The following is a 13,744-nucleotide window of genomic DNA, read 5'->3' as shown; positions in this document are numbered from 1 at the left end:
GAAATTCTCATCCCAGTATTATGAAAGTACTTTGAAAGACATAAATAATGTATAAACCGGGAAAGCGTCTGTGCCATTTTAGCAGAACTACTGATTTAGAAGGCATTTGTAGAATTGTCTTAACCCTTTCTGTACGGGAACCCCTTTTGGTGTTTTAAGCATTCTGTTCTACTTTAGCTATTGAAAAATAGCAGATCGACAAGCTCGTAGCGCGGCACTCGGTCTGCTATTTTTTTTTTTATCGTGAAAATGTGGCGCAAATTTGGAATATATATTCTTTCAGAGCGTACATTTTTAACTCAAATCTTTGCTTCTGGGAGTCCCTGGAACAACAACAACAACGATTTTGTCATATAGTCGAAAATAAGCGTGGTTAATAATCATAATCTCTTTCTCTCTCTCTCTCTCTCTCTCTCTCTCTTTCTCTCTCTCTCTCTCTCTCTCTCTCTCTCTCTCTCTCTCTCTCTCTCTCTCCCTCCCTCTTTCTCACTCTCTCTCCCTCCCTACCTTTCCCTTTCACTCTCCCTCCCATCTCCCTGTCCCGATCTCTCCCTCTCTCGCCCTGCCTCTCCTTGTCTCTCTCTCTCTGCAGTACGTTGTCTCAGTGCTGCCACGCGGTGGTGGCCCTGCTGTACCCGTTCACCTGGCAGCACACCTACATCCCCGTCCTCCCACCCTCCATGATTGACATCGTCTGCACCCCCACCCCGTTCATCGTGGGCCTGCTCTCCAGCTCTCTGCCACGACTCAAAGAACTGCCCATTGAAGAGGTGACACCTCATGCTCCCCTGTGTGTGTGCGCGTGTGTGTGTGCGCGTGTGTGTGTGTGTGTGTGTGTGTGTGTGTGTGTGTGTGTGTGTGTGTGTGTGTGTGTGTGTGCGTGCGTGCGCGCGCGTGCGTGCGTGCACGTGCGTGCGCGCACGTGCGTGCGTGTGCTTGTATTGTAGTAGGATTTGAGAAAACATCTTTGCGAGGGAAATAATAAATTGGCACTGACGGGCAGAAACCTCCTATCTTCATATTTAAACTTTTCGTGTTTTTACGGCGCAAAGCGACACATTTTTAGCTTGTCGATCTGACACTTTTGCTGTATTTTTATTTTAATCCTGAAAAGTGTTTCCACGCGACAGAGACGGAATTTTCTTTATAAGGTTTGTGGAGTAAAACTGGGCTGAGATAACAGGATTAAGAAAAGATCACACATACAGGATAATCTGCTAATATTCTCTTATCAGATTATTTAAGATTTTAAAACCATGGCCCATGGCACACTACTACCAGATTTTATTGAAATTATCGTGCTTGCCCGGACGCGACATATCGCGTCATTTCATCTCAGGGGATCACATGCCAAAGTAACAGGTATTAATGACAGACAGAGCCGTTTACCTAGCCTGGTTAATAAACCAGACTAATATCGCACGGATCCGCGGGATATTAGTCTGGGGAGGCTCAGCTTGGATTTCATTTCCAGGGAAACATTTTCTCTTTGACGCAATTGGTCAGAGCTACTGTCAGTCAAAGGTCTCAAGCATTGAACGTCACTGTACCAAAGCCCGCCCATATTGCATACCGTGTCCCTATTGGGCGCACACGTTTTCGTGTGTAGAAAATGGGCGTACAATTGAGCCTCTCCAGACCGAAATCCGCCGGTAGGCAATTTTTTTTTGCCAACGGCTGATTCGGTCTGGTTTATTAACCAGGCTACCGTTTACCCACTTAAAACCCAGCATCCGTATTATTGTGCTATTTTTGCAGAACATTTTCTGTGAAAGCAGAATCAGAATATGCCAGTATAGAGCCCTGAGGGACTCCGGTCAACCATATGGGTTTAAGTGGTTAAACTTAGTAGTAACAAGCGGTTGTGTGTGACATGTTTGGGAAGACATACGTTCCACATATCTACAGTACACTGTCCGGGCCAAATGTCCTGTCAACAATCACTTCACATCTGTCTCCTTCTTAGGCTGTCTTTGCGATTCCTTCCGCACCGCTCTACTCAGACAATATTAATACCAAAACGTTTGAAAATGACCATGACAGACAGCCCCGAACGTCCTGTGAACAAAACGGGAAGCTTAAGATTGGATCTTTGAATCACTCGCTCAAACGATCATCTTGTAGATCAGCTATTTTCGGCTTCAAGCTTAGAGGTAAAAATGGCCAAAAATGGTCAAAATAGCCTTCATAAAATCCCCCGTCCTAAGGTGTGTGTGTGTGTGTGTGTGTGTGTGTGTGTGTGTGTGTGTGTGTGTGTGTGTGTGTGTGTGTGTGTGTGTGTGTGCGCGCGTGCTTCATAGCACTACATGCTACTCTTGCCACTGGCTCTTTCCTCCATCAAACAATGGTTCCAGGAAATGACATTATTTTCCCTCTGCTCTTCAGGAAATGACATCATTATCCCTCTGCTCTTCCCTCAGGTCCTGGTGGTCGACCTCGGCAACAGCCGCTTCCTGCGACAGGTAGGCTACTGTACGCTCCTTACATAGTAACTATAGGCTACTGTACACTCCCTACATAGTAGCGTAATAGAGCGTCGCAGTCCCGCCCCCTACCAGGGCCCAGGAAATCATTGCCCGTTCATTTTCCTCATAGACTTTTCAAAAAGTATTTATTTAAAGACCTGTTAAGCCTCGTACAAAGCTAACTCGAGTTGAGACAAATCATGACAACAAACACAATTTTTGGGGCAGAACAAATAATTAGAAAGAAGAAAAAAACGGCAGGTTACTACACTTTTTTTTCTCCTTTTTCTTCTTTGTAATTATTAGTTTGGTCCAAAATATTGTGTTTGTTGTCATGTGTTGTCACAACTCGAGTTGGCTTTGTCCGCGGCGTAACCGTCTTTAAATAAATCATTTTTGAAATGTCTGGGAAAAATGCATTGGGAATTATTTCCTGGGCCTGGCATCGTCATGAAAGGGGGCGGGACTGTGACGCTCTATAGTCCCTAACGTACTAGACATAATAACTATACTGTACGGTCCCTACATAGTAATGTAATAGATATCGTAACTTGTAAACCAGTGGTTCTCAAAGTGGGGTTCAGGGACATAGGGATATCAATATTTTGAAGATGTCAAAATGTGCTATTAAAAAGGAAATGTACTTTGTAATTTGTAGCTTTAAAGCATATACTTTTGAATTATTTGAATACTTTAAATTTAAAGCAAGTACTCCAGTACTTTAACTCAAGTGCAGTACAAATCTTAATCTACCAGAGCAACTTTCACCTAGTAATATTGGACCAGGAGTCTCTATACTTTGGGCACTGCGGTGTCCTTATTGGACCAGGAGTCTCTATACTTTGGGCACTGCAGTGTCCTTATTGGACCAGGAGTCTCTATACTTTGGGCACTGCAGTGTCCTTATTGGACCAGGAGTCTCTATACTTTGGGCACTGCGGTGTCCTTATTGGACCAGGAGTCTCTATACTTTGGGCACTGCGGTGTCCTTATTGGACCAGGAGTCTCTATACTTTGGGCACTGCGGTGTCCTTATTGGACCAGGAGTCTCTATACTTTGGGCACTGCAGTGTCCTTATTGGACCAGGAGTCTCTATACTTTGGGCACTGCGGTGTCCTTATTGGACCAGGAGTCTCTATACTTTGGGCACTGCGGTGTCCTTATTGGACCAGGAGTCTCTATACTTTGGGCACTGCAGTGTCCTTATTGGACCAGGAGTCTCTATACTTTGGGCACTGCGGTGTCCTTATTGGACCAGGAGTCTCTATACTTTGGGAACTGCGGTGTCCTTATTGGACCAGGAGTCTCACTACTGTGGGCACTGCGGTGTCCTTATTGGACCAGGAGTCTCTCTACATTGGGCACTGCAGTGTCCTTATTGGACCAGGAGTCTCTATACTTTAGGCACTGCGGTGTCCTTATTGTTGACATAATGTCTGTCTCTGTGTATCTGCAGCTGGATGATGAAGACTCCATTCTGCCTCATAAGCTGCAGGCCGCCCTGGAACATGTGTTGGACAAGCGCAGGGAGCTGGCCAACGACAAAGGAGACATCATCCCTAATGGTGAGGAACCGTCGGCTGGAAACCTCATATTATGTCCAAAACTGTTTAGTCTGGAAATTTTGGCTGAACATGGTTTCGTCAGATAACGTTTTTTCTCAACTGATTCTTGTAGCTTGGGGTCACCTCTTAAGAATTCAAGAGGGTGCCCAGTGATATCCCTTGAGCATGCATACATGCCTTTTGTTATAAACCCCTTAATGCCCGAAACATAAAAAATCCACCCAAAATAGAGTTTTATGGTTGCATCAAACTTGCTTTCTACAGTGTTTATGAATGAATTTACAATGTATTTGATTTATGAGTAATTTATGAGTAATGCCTTGTTAATTAAATAATGTAAATTAACCCCTTAATACCCCAACTTCTATCAAATATATTGTTTGACATTTTGTTTATGCACAATAATCACGTCCAATGTATCAAATCTGCTTTCTACAATCCGTGTTAGTGAAACTGTAGCATATTTCTACATATTTCACAAAAATAGGGTTGTGAGATTTCGTGCAAAGATCAAACAATCAAATTTAAAAATAAAATGTTTATACATACATTAATTTACATAGGCATACATACATCCATACATGTGGTCCTGTTCAATGTTTTGAATTGATAGAATACTTTAACCCCGTTAAATAATACAGGTCTATAGAACACAAATATTATTCCACCAAAATTAATAAACATAGTCAGCTGAATAAAGCATTATTAAATCATTACAGCTATGAATCAATTCATTGCTTTTTTGTTATGCTGATTGGCTGAAGAGGTTGTCTGTCAATGCTGTAGTCCCATAACCATGCACCAAGCATGAATGGAAATGCGATTTTCATGACGAGTGGTTACAAGGCCACGAAATTATTTGACGTCACTTGTTTGACGTCTGAAAAATTATTTCTTTCTCTCCCTCTCCCTCCACCTCAACTCCAACCCCACACTGGGTCGGTTAGAGAGATTAGAGGGACATTGTTAAGAAGTGAACCTTGACAGGGCTGCATTGTTGGATACAGAACAAAACCAAGCAGCAGGTGCTTATGTTATTAAGCTCAGCTGTCAATATACTGAAATAACATACTTGACCATTGATCAAGCAGAATCACAATCAGAATAATTTTCAGAAGCATTCAATTTTGAATAGGTGTTCCATCATGCTCGTTCGAAGCACAGCTGGATGCCTACTTCAACCATCATGCTCGTTCGAAGCACAGCTGGATGCCTACTTCAACTAATTGCTTCCCTGAAACGACTTTTTGTATGACTCACTCCCGCTGTAATGGGTTCAAAAATGGATACATAATTACAATACTTAAACCTATTCAGCATCAGTCACTCATCTTAAGCTTTTCCTTTCTACCTTTCTATAAGATAGCTCGAACCAGTAATGGTTGTCTTGTTAGAGCCCACTGCAGTGGTGTCCGATCCAAACTTAACCGGGATGCAGAAACCTCTAAGGCTCTAAGCCAACGATATCCGGTTTGTAAAGCCAGATATCGCTGAGGACATTTGGGTTGTAAGGCCAAATATCCTGACTCGTACGGAAGACAATGAGTCTCTCGTGAGGAGCATAGCAAATGCTGCTAGCTCCCTAAACCTCTTTAGATTCTTCTTATTCATGGTTCACTAGATGGATGCGTGGCATGATGACGATGCCAGTCAACTGAATACGTATCACCATGGCGGTGCCAGGCGTGTATACCCATATATGAGGTTTCTACACTAGTCTGATGTCCAGCGCTGGATATCGCTGTTGTCTGTCTCCATATATGGAGCTATAGGTTGTCTCCATATATGGAGCTCTAGGTTAAAGCCTTCGTTACACTTTCATTACACAGTAGGTTGTGACATTTTTATGTATGAAACCTATAAGCTTCTGGCTAAATGTACTATGTGTATGTTTCATTGTGCTGGGTGTCAACCACTTAAGTTGAAGCATTTTCTTTAACAAATTTGCTACATTTCAAGATCTAAATTCACATATGAGTAAACTAAGGCTACCAATACAATCAGATGTTAGGTATGTACAGTATTTATGTCATTTGAGAAAGATGTTGTGTTGCCAAAATCAATATAGCACATTTTACAAGCAAAAGCAGCAGAACAAGATTTTCATTTTTTGGTTATACACTTTTGTATACATTTCTGGCTTGTGACAAAATACTGCCAGATATTATGAGGAGAACCTTTAACCCAAAGTCCAGAAGGGTATTGTCTATGCAAAAATGCATTGAATGTGCCCCTGGTATGGGAACAAAACTGAACGAAAAGGGACCTGACATTGCAGCCTATAATGTTGCTCTGGAGCTCTTTGGTGGAGCTGTTGCCCCCCTGACCCGACTACGGATAAGTGGTTGAAGATGGGTGGATGCATACATATCCACATTCATGGATAAACACGCTATAAAGCAAAGTTGATGCATTGGATGCATTGTTTAATGTCTGAGATATGGCCTGATTGGTAACCCCCCAAAAATATGAACAAACTGGAACTGCAGCAGGGACCAATAGCCCCCTCTAGTGTTGCAGATGCAGACACATAATAAATCCAGAGGGTCTCAACTGACTGCATGGGACCACCATCCTGAATCAACCTGGGGAGGATGCCACTGTTTTGTCGGGTGGACTGGGGATATGGATTAAGATTAGTTTTTGTTGTTCTTCAGTTGCACACAATCAAAATTTGTGTCAGATCCTGTGTCTAGGTGAGACATCACATGACCTTTGACCCGATCTAAATGTCTCAATTGAAGAGCAGGGAGACTAAATACAACCACCCCAATTGTATACGTTATTATTGTATTACTCTACCATACAGATTGATCAACATTTTATTTTATTCATTAAAAAAGTATATTTGGAATCGAAGCACAAGCCTCCTCAGATGACTACTGATAATGATAATGATGATATGTCTTCATATGATATCACACAAATACAGTACATTCACGGACCACCGGGTGAAAACCCCTGCCATAAGGGTGTTTTAAGCTGAACCTGAGTATGTTTTGAATTGTCTTCACTGGGAGTGTCTTTACACTATGATGGAAATACCAGCAGCAATACGAGGCACTGATGGTCCATTTTGCCGACGTGTCACATCTGCCATTTTATCTACTTTTGCTGGTTTTGAATCCCAAAAAAGTGTATGTAATATGTTGTAATAATCTGTGGGGTGTACGAATCGGTCATAATGTACACTTTCCTTTATAAGCAAATGTTATATTAAAAAATATATATAAAATCCCAGGGCCATAACTAAAACCGTAACTCTTTCACCCATCCCTTCCAACCCAGACCTTTGCTCGATGAGCACAGTGGTGTCGGAGGCCTTCGTGCGATTCTTCGTGGAGATGGTGGGCCACTACTCGCTCTTCATGGGCGGAGGAGAACGAGAGGACGAGTCGACCACCTCACCGTCCTCTCCCGTCCCCTCCTCCTCCTCCTCTCCTTCCTGCTCGTTCCAGCGAGAAGCCTTCCGCAAGGCGGTGACCTCCAAGTCACTGCGGAGGTTCCTGGAGGTGTTCATGGAGACCCAGATGTTCACTGGCTTCACCCACGAGAGGGAGCTACGCAAGCAGGGGCTCAGAGGTGCGTGGCGGTGGGAGGCAATGCGTGGTGGTGGTCCTATAGAGAAGTGGTTCTCAAACCTTTTCATGCCAAGGACCCCTAATTGATATGTATTTGGTCTTGGTCCTGGACGCCCATCTGAAATGGGTTTTTTTAAGAAAAACACAGACTATTAATTATATTAAACATTAAACATTAAAATTGGAACACTCTAAATTTTAAGTTGCTAAATGTTTTTTTCTCTGCTGATTGAAGAACGCTTCGCATCACAATGCAAAGCTTGTAGACTACACTTGTACTCAGTGTTTTGCGTGACACTGTAGTTGTAGTATGACAAAGTATGGCATTAATAAAAGTAACAACAACATTGCTCAGTATGCGAATATGGGGCACCAATGGCATTTTTATTTCTATTCATCCATTGGAAATGCTCGTTCCACACAGAGATTCCAGACTAATATCTATGCAGTGATATTCGTCTGGCCATGCCAGGCTAGGTTTAGTAAGCTGTGTATTGTATGTTGTGTGCAGGTCTGTTCGAGGTGAGGGCACAGGAGTATCTGGACTCTTTACCTGGAAGTGAACAGCGAGGCGTCAACAAGTTTCTCAAGGGACTAGGTAAGGGTTATGCCTAAAATAATTAGCCTAATTGATGCTCTGTCCCACAAAGGTGTCGCCTGCTGATAATATGATTTTCATCATACTGTATATCATTGCATTCAATTTTAGGGCCATTAAAGGCTCTCTAGTCTCTAGTCAGTAGTAGATAGAATTGTATATAGCCTGTGTAGAATGGTCATTGGTCAATGAGAGACACATGTTAGACACAGGACACCATGAATATGTCATGTGTAGGGCTGGGTTTGCTGACCAGTCCTATATAACCCTTGAACTTACTAATGTAGCTCACATTAGATAACAACATTGTTATATATTATTTGTATTATTCCCTTTATTACATACACATCAATGTAGAACAACTGAACAACATCCTTACACTTGCCGACAGGTTTTGGGCACGCAATTTATTTATTTAAATATTTATTTGTCCATGAGGTTTGCAATTCACCAAACCCCTTGTGGTGACACTATTAGTGCTTGTCTTTGTCACATAAGGACAGAGTACAGCTGGGGCAAGATCACAAACACATTTAGAAATCAATTTGATGAATGAAAAGTTAATACAACTGTCAAAAAGCATGTTGTATTTCCTGAGAATTATGCAATGGTGCCATTTTATTAATTTGATTTTATCCATTATTTTCAGTGCTTGATTGTAAGTGATGTGTAGATGACTGTGACGCATGGTTCCAAATAGTAACAATAGACAGTATACGGTTTAACTGGCTCTTCTGTAAGCATGTCTTAATCGTACTTGATACCCATGACTTTCTTGTGTTCATTTCCAGGAAACAAGATGAAATTTCTGTCCAAAAAATGACTCTTTCGGCTAATGACCCCAATCATGCGAATGAAAAGCATGGGGCGGATGGTACCCTGCAAGAAGAGGACTTACACTTGACCTGGACGTCTAAAAGGTGAAGATGAGTGTGCATTCGTGCACACCGCATTGAGCGAGAAAACCCCTAAAAAGGAACTGGACTGGAGTGCTTACAGTATGTGAGCAGGAAGGACTTGGGGTCAGTGTTTAGGTGGATTAGCTCCCATGCAGCGATGATGCTAGCGGAGCGTTCTGGATGCATTCCATCAGGGTTGCGTGGGGTTTAAATGCAACTGGGACCAAACAACTCCTCTCACATGGAACAAAGACACCACAGAAACAACCGCCGTTTCTTCGTCATGGCTACACATCATATCCTGACATGTGGCCCTGCGTACTGTGCGGAGCGTGCATTTGTTGTATAGTTTATGTCAGTCCCTAATGTGTACATTAATGTATATAGCACGGTATGAGTCTGATGAACCTGGAACGATGTTCTCTGTTTCTGTCACTGACAAAATTACCCAGAAAAATGGCCCTATGAGAACTTTCACTGAAGATGTTGCCATGCAGCCAAACAACAGGTTCCACTTTTTTGTAAAATACTCTTTAATACATTCCAAGTATTTTCCATAGAAACTGTAGTACAACTTCTTCTTCAACAGGAGGCTTTTTAAGTTAATTTATATACTTTTAGATAAACGTAACCTCTTTTTCTCTCTTCCTCAAGTAAGCGCAAAGGAAATGTATAGTTTTTAATAGGCTTTATTTAACAGAGTCCTATTCAAACTTGTTTGTAGACCACTCTAGGTTGTCGGGTATATGTACCACTGTGATACGTATGTGCGTTTCGCTAAAATGAGAGGGAATGCCAAAAGTGAGGACATTGAAGAAATGAATGGATAAGTAGAGAGCCTTAGCCACTTAAACCCTATATATACTTTGTTAACTGGGGTCCCTCAGGGTTCTATCTTTGTCACCCCCCTCACACACACACACACACACACACGAAAAACAGCTGATCTACAAGTTCACAACACATTGTATTGCGACGCTTTGTGAGCGTGTAGATCTGCCGTTTATACGTTTATATTAAATATTTTCCTTATTACGACATGTCCAGAATAGGGATGCTAGGGTTGAAGTGGTTAACAGCAGTATCAGTGTGAATGCACGCTTCTCTTGGGTTGCTCTGTAAAGCCTCAGTTGTACGTAGTTGCGTGTTGGTTTCGTGCTCAGTAAATAGCAGATCTACGAGCTCAGCTCACAACTCGTCACGAATTAATGTGACACGCTGTGGGCTTGTAGATCTGCTATTCACGGCATGCAAGTTGCAACGCCAGCGTGCCGCTAAGTGTGAATCGATCTTAAGAGTTTGGTCTGAAGAATGGAGGTGCTAAAGCATTTAAGTATGTCAGGCCCAATCCTTATCAATGTGCTTCTAAAAGACACCACTAGTTTTTGCCTAAAACTTGATTGAGAATGCAATAAAACTGTATAAATAAAGTGATTTTTAATTAACTGTGTCTGAATTATTGCGCTTTGACTAGAATTTGAGTTCATGCTTTTGTTTTAGTTCAGTAAAATGACTTAATGTGATACTTAGGACAGGATCATAGAACAGGGTCTACATTGTGCAATACCGTACATATCCACTAGAATGCTCTGTTACATAGTTCATTCCATCCAACACAGGGCTTGTATTGTCTACTATCACTCCGCATACACTACAGGCTTCTGTAATGAATTGCACAACATGTCCAAGTCCAGGAATATCATTATTGCTTTCTACAAACATCCATCCATTGATAGATTAAGCAATTTACGGACAAATTAAATTGGATCTGAGAACTCTCACCAATAATGTTGAATCTAGTCTGGCAGACAAAACCTTATGCTTGTTGGACACCTGCTCATTCAATGTGCTTCAACTTGGCAATGTCATTGTCGGCCACTTCTACAGTTTTGGGATGCATGTATAGTGGGCCGTGTTATTCAGATGTATTAAATAATAAAACGATTCAAAAATGTAACATTCTAAATAATTTAAAACTTTAAGTAATCATTGATGATCTTACTGTGTTTTACACAAATCTACCCAAAATAAATATAAATAGACCTGAACTCAAGTTCAGTGCATACTGTATGATCTCCATATCTGTGGGAGAGGAGGACACAAAACTAAAGCTATTCTTAGCCCCTGCAGTACAAGGATGGTTTGTCTCTTGTCCCTCCTTCCAATGACAATCCCAAGCAGCTTCTTTTCCCTTTTTTTCCTTTCTTCCCCACTTGATGTGATGTGATTTCCCTTTCCCCCACCTTCCCACCATGTCTCTGCATGGTTCTTTTCCTTTTCGGAGGTGGGTCCGCCTCCCCCTCGGGCCCCCCTCCCTCCCCGCCCTTCATTACGTGTTGACCGGTCAGTCAGACGTGCCTCCCTGCTTGACCCCCCTCCCTCCCTCTCTCTCTCTCTCTCTCTCTCCCTCTCTCTCTCTCTCCCTCTCTCTCTCTGTCTCTTCCTCAGTGCCTTCATGTCATACCACGGGCTAATTCCTGAAATTCCAGCCTTCCTTGCTCGCGCTTCAAACGACTCGGTCAGAGAGAGGTGACCCAAAAAATAATAACGATACAAGATATTCTTTAATAAATTCATTTCTTCCTAGAGTTTTATTCCACCTGCAGTTCCAAAATAAAGCCCCCGGTGGTCCTTGACTGTGCAGTGTGTCAGCTAAAGCTTCTCAACACAGGTAAGTTTGCTGGACTTTTCTCACAATATTATGAAGTCATGACTCATGTTCATTGTGGAGAAAAAAAAAGAAAAAGCGACGCGTCTTGCATGTATACAGTAACTTTCAGTTTGAGGAAACTCTTGTCGACATGTTTTAACGCCGCTGGCCTGGCGGCAATATTTCAGAGTAATTTCTTACACGCGCGGATCGGAGGTAGAATTCTTGGAATATCTGGCATTTTGGGGGGAAATTCCTACATTTCTTTTTTTATTCCAGCGCTGCCTGCCTGTAATCAGACTTCCTGCGCTCCCAGCTGGGGAACTTTTCCCAAACTAATAACATGCAGTCATTCATCTTCATAACATGAGCGCTTCTATATGAGTTATAGGCTAATAGGCTATGGTTTAATTTAGAAGACTGGGGGTTATTATACCGACCTGACTGCTATCATTTAGTGTTTTCGGTGACGTTTTCTCGCAAGTGTATGCAACCTAGAAGTGATTTCGCACCATTGTGCGAGGAGCCATCATTCACTGCCAAGAACAGTCAGTTTCACAAAATAAATTGTAATAGCCTATTTTGGGGACAGTTTTACTGTGAAAACAATTAGAGAACTGTCAAAACGAAACAGAACACTGATATGTATGACTAAAATGTTACAAATTATTTGAACTAATTAGCCTACTAATAAAATATTGTTGGTGTTATTGCTGGGATTCTGCATGACTGAACAGCCTACATTTGTTAGAGCAGAGTTTATATCAGGAAAAGAAAGTGTGTACGTGTGTACGTGTGTGTGTGTGTGTGTGTGTTAGATAGAGAGAGAGACCTATAGTTTTGCAAATTACCATCATATTTTAGTAACACTTTAAGATAGTGCCTGTCACAGAAGAGAGATGGTGCTTACAGGGGGTCCCCAGCAACTTGAGGACCAGTTTAAAATAAATGCTTGAACCCTTTTTCAAAGTTAGCTTTACAGAAATAGCCGATCTCCAAGCTCAGTCAGGCAGTCATAAATCATATCTATATTTTTTAAATAATTTGTACAAATCTTTATGGGGTACCTGGCACTGTGGCAAAAAGGTTTTCGGCTGGGGTTTTGCACCCACTGTGTGTGTGTGTGTGTGTGTGTGTGTGTGTGTGTGTGTGTGTGTGTGTGTGTGTGCGTGTGCGTGCGTGCGTGTGTGTGCGTGCGCGCGTGCGTGCGTGCGATGCAGCTGAGAGGGGTATGTATTCCCGAGGGGCAACAGGTGGAATGGGGAAGGGTCACAGAATGATATAGGGGTCAAACACACACACCTGTCGGTGGTCTCTCTCTCTCGCATCAGTCTCTGTCTGACAGACAAAGGATATTGTTTCCCCTTCTTATGGTCGTCTTTGTCTTCCAGTCTGCAAGGCACTGGATGCACCCTGCACTCTTATACCTGCATGTTGTCGCTGTCGGACAGAAACTCCATCATCTAACTTTCCTAAATCAACGCCCTACTTAATCATGCTACAGCGTCATACAAAAGCATCAACAGTAGCAGATCCACAAGCCTCGTGCTGCTTTCCCAGCTTGTCCATCTGCAGCTTTAGCTGTTTAGTTTTGGACATAATGAGGTTTCCACCCGACAGAGACGATGTGTGTGTGTGTGTGTGTGTGTGTGTGACTGTGTCTGTGTGTCTGTGCGTTTCGTGCATGCGTTGATGTAGATGTAGCCTGTTGTAGACAAGTTTTGTGCTTGCAGCTGTAGGTAACAAGAATACTCGCCGCATTTATCCTTTTTGGCGAGTTAACTTGAGGATTCGCCGAAACGTTACAAAAACTCGCCGAAACGTGACGAAAACTCGCCGCGGGGGCGACGCTTCTTCACATTCTGGCGAGTGTTCGTCACGTTTCGGGGCACTTTTAGCAGCTTTCTGTTGCAAGTTTCTGAATGTTCTCAGAGTCCGCAGGCTGTATATGAGTGTGAATGTACAGTGTGTGTGACTGTGCGCGC

General features: G+C 42.5%; 1 protein-coding gene across 1 annotated transcript in view; it reads left to right on the top strand.

Annotated features, from left to right (window-relative positions):
• The window catches only part of LOC310857715 (DENN domain-containing protein 2A), a 65,498-nt gene extending 54,944 nt beyond the window's left edge, over positions 1 to 10,554 (top strand). The window contains 6 exon segments of the mRNA XM_083763542.1: positions 593 to 770; positions 2,421 to 2,462; positions 3,923 to 4,031; positions 7,320 to 7,613; positions 8,124 to 8,210; positions 9,002 to 10,554. Of these exon segments, the coding sequence (XP_083619668.1) occupies positions 593 to 770; positions 2,421 to 2,462; positions 3,923 to 4,031; positions 7,320 to 7,613; positions 8,124 to 8,210; positions 9,002 to 9,033 (742 nt within the window). The 3' untranslated portion in view covers positions 9,034 to 10,554.
• The last annotated feature ends 3,190 nt before the right edge of the window (positions 10,555 to 13,744 follow it).

The sequence above is a fragment of the Protomyctophum parallelum genome (assembly GCF_964188405.1).
Source record: "Protomyctophum parallelum genome assembly, chromosome: 4".
NCBI lineage: Eukaryota > Metazoa > Chordata > Actinopteri > Myctophiformes > Myctophidae > Protomyctophum > Protomyctophum parallelum.
The sequence above is the reverse complement of the archived record's forward strand: the minus strand, read 5'-3'. Positions and strand labels throughout refer to the sequence as shown.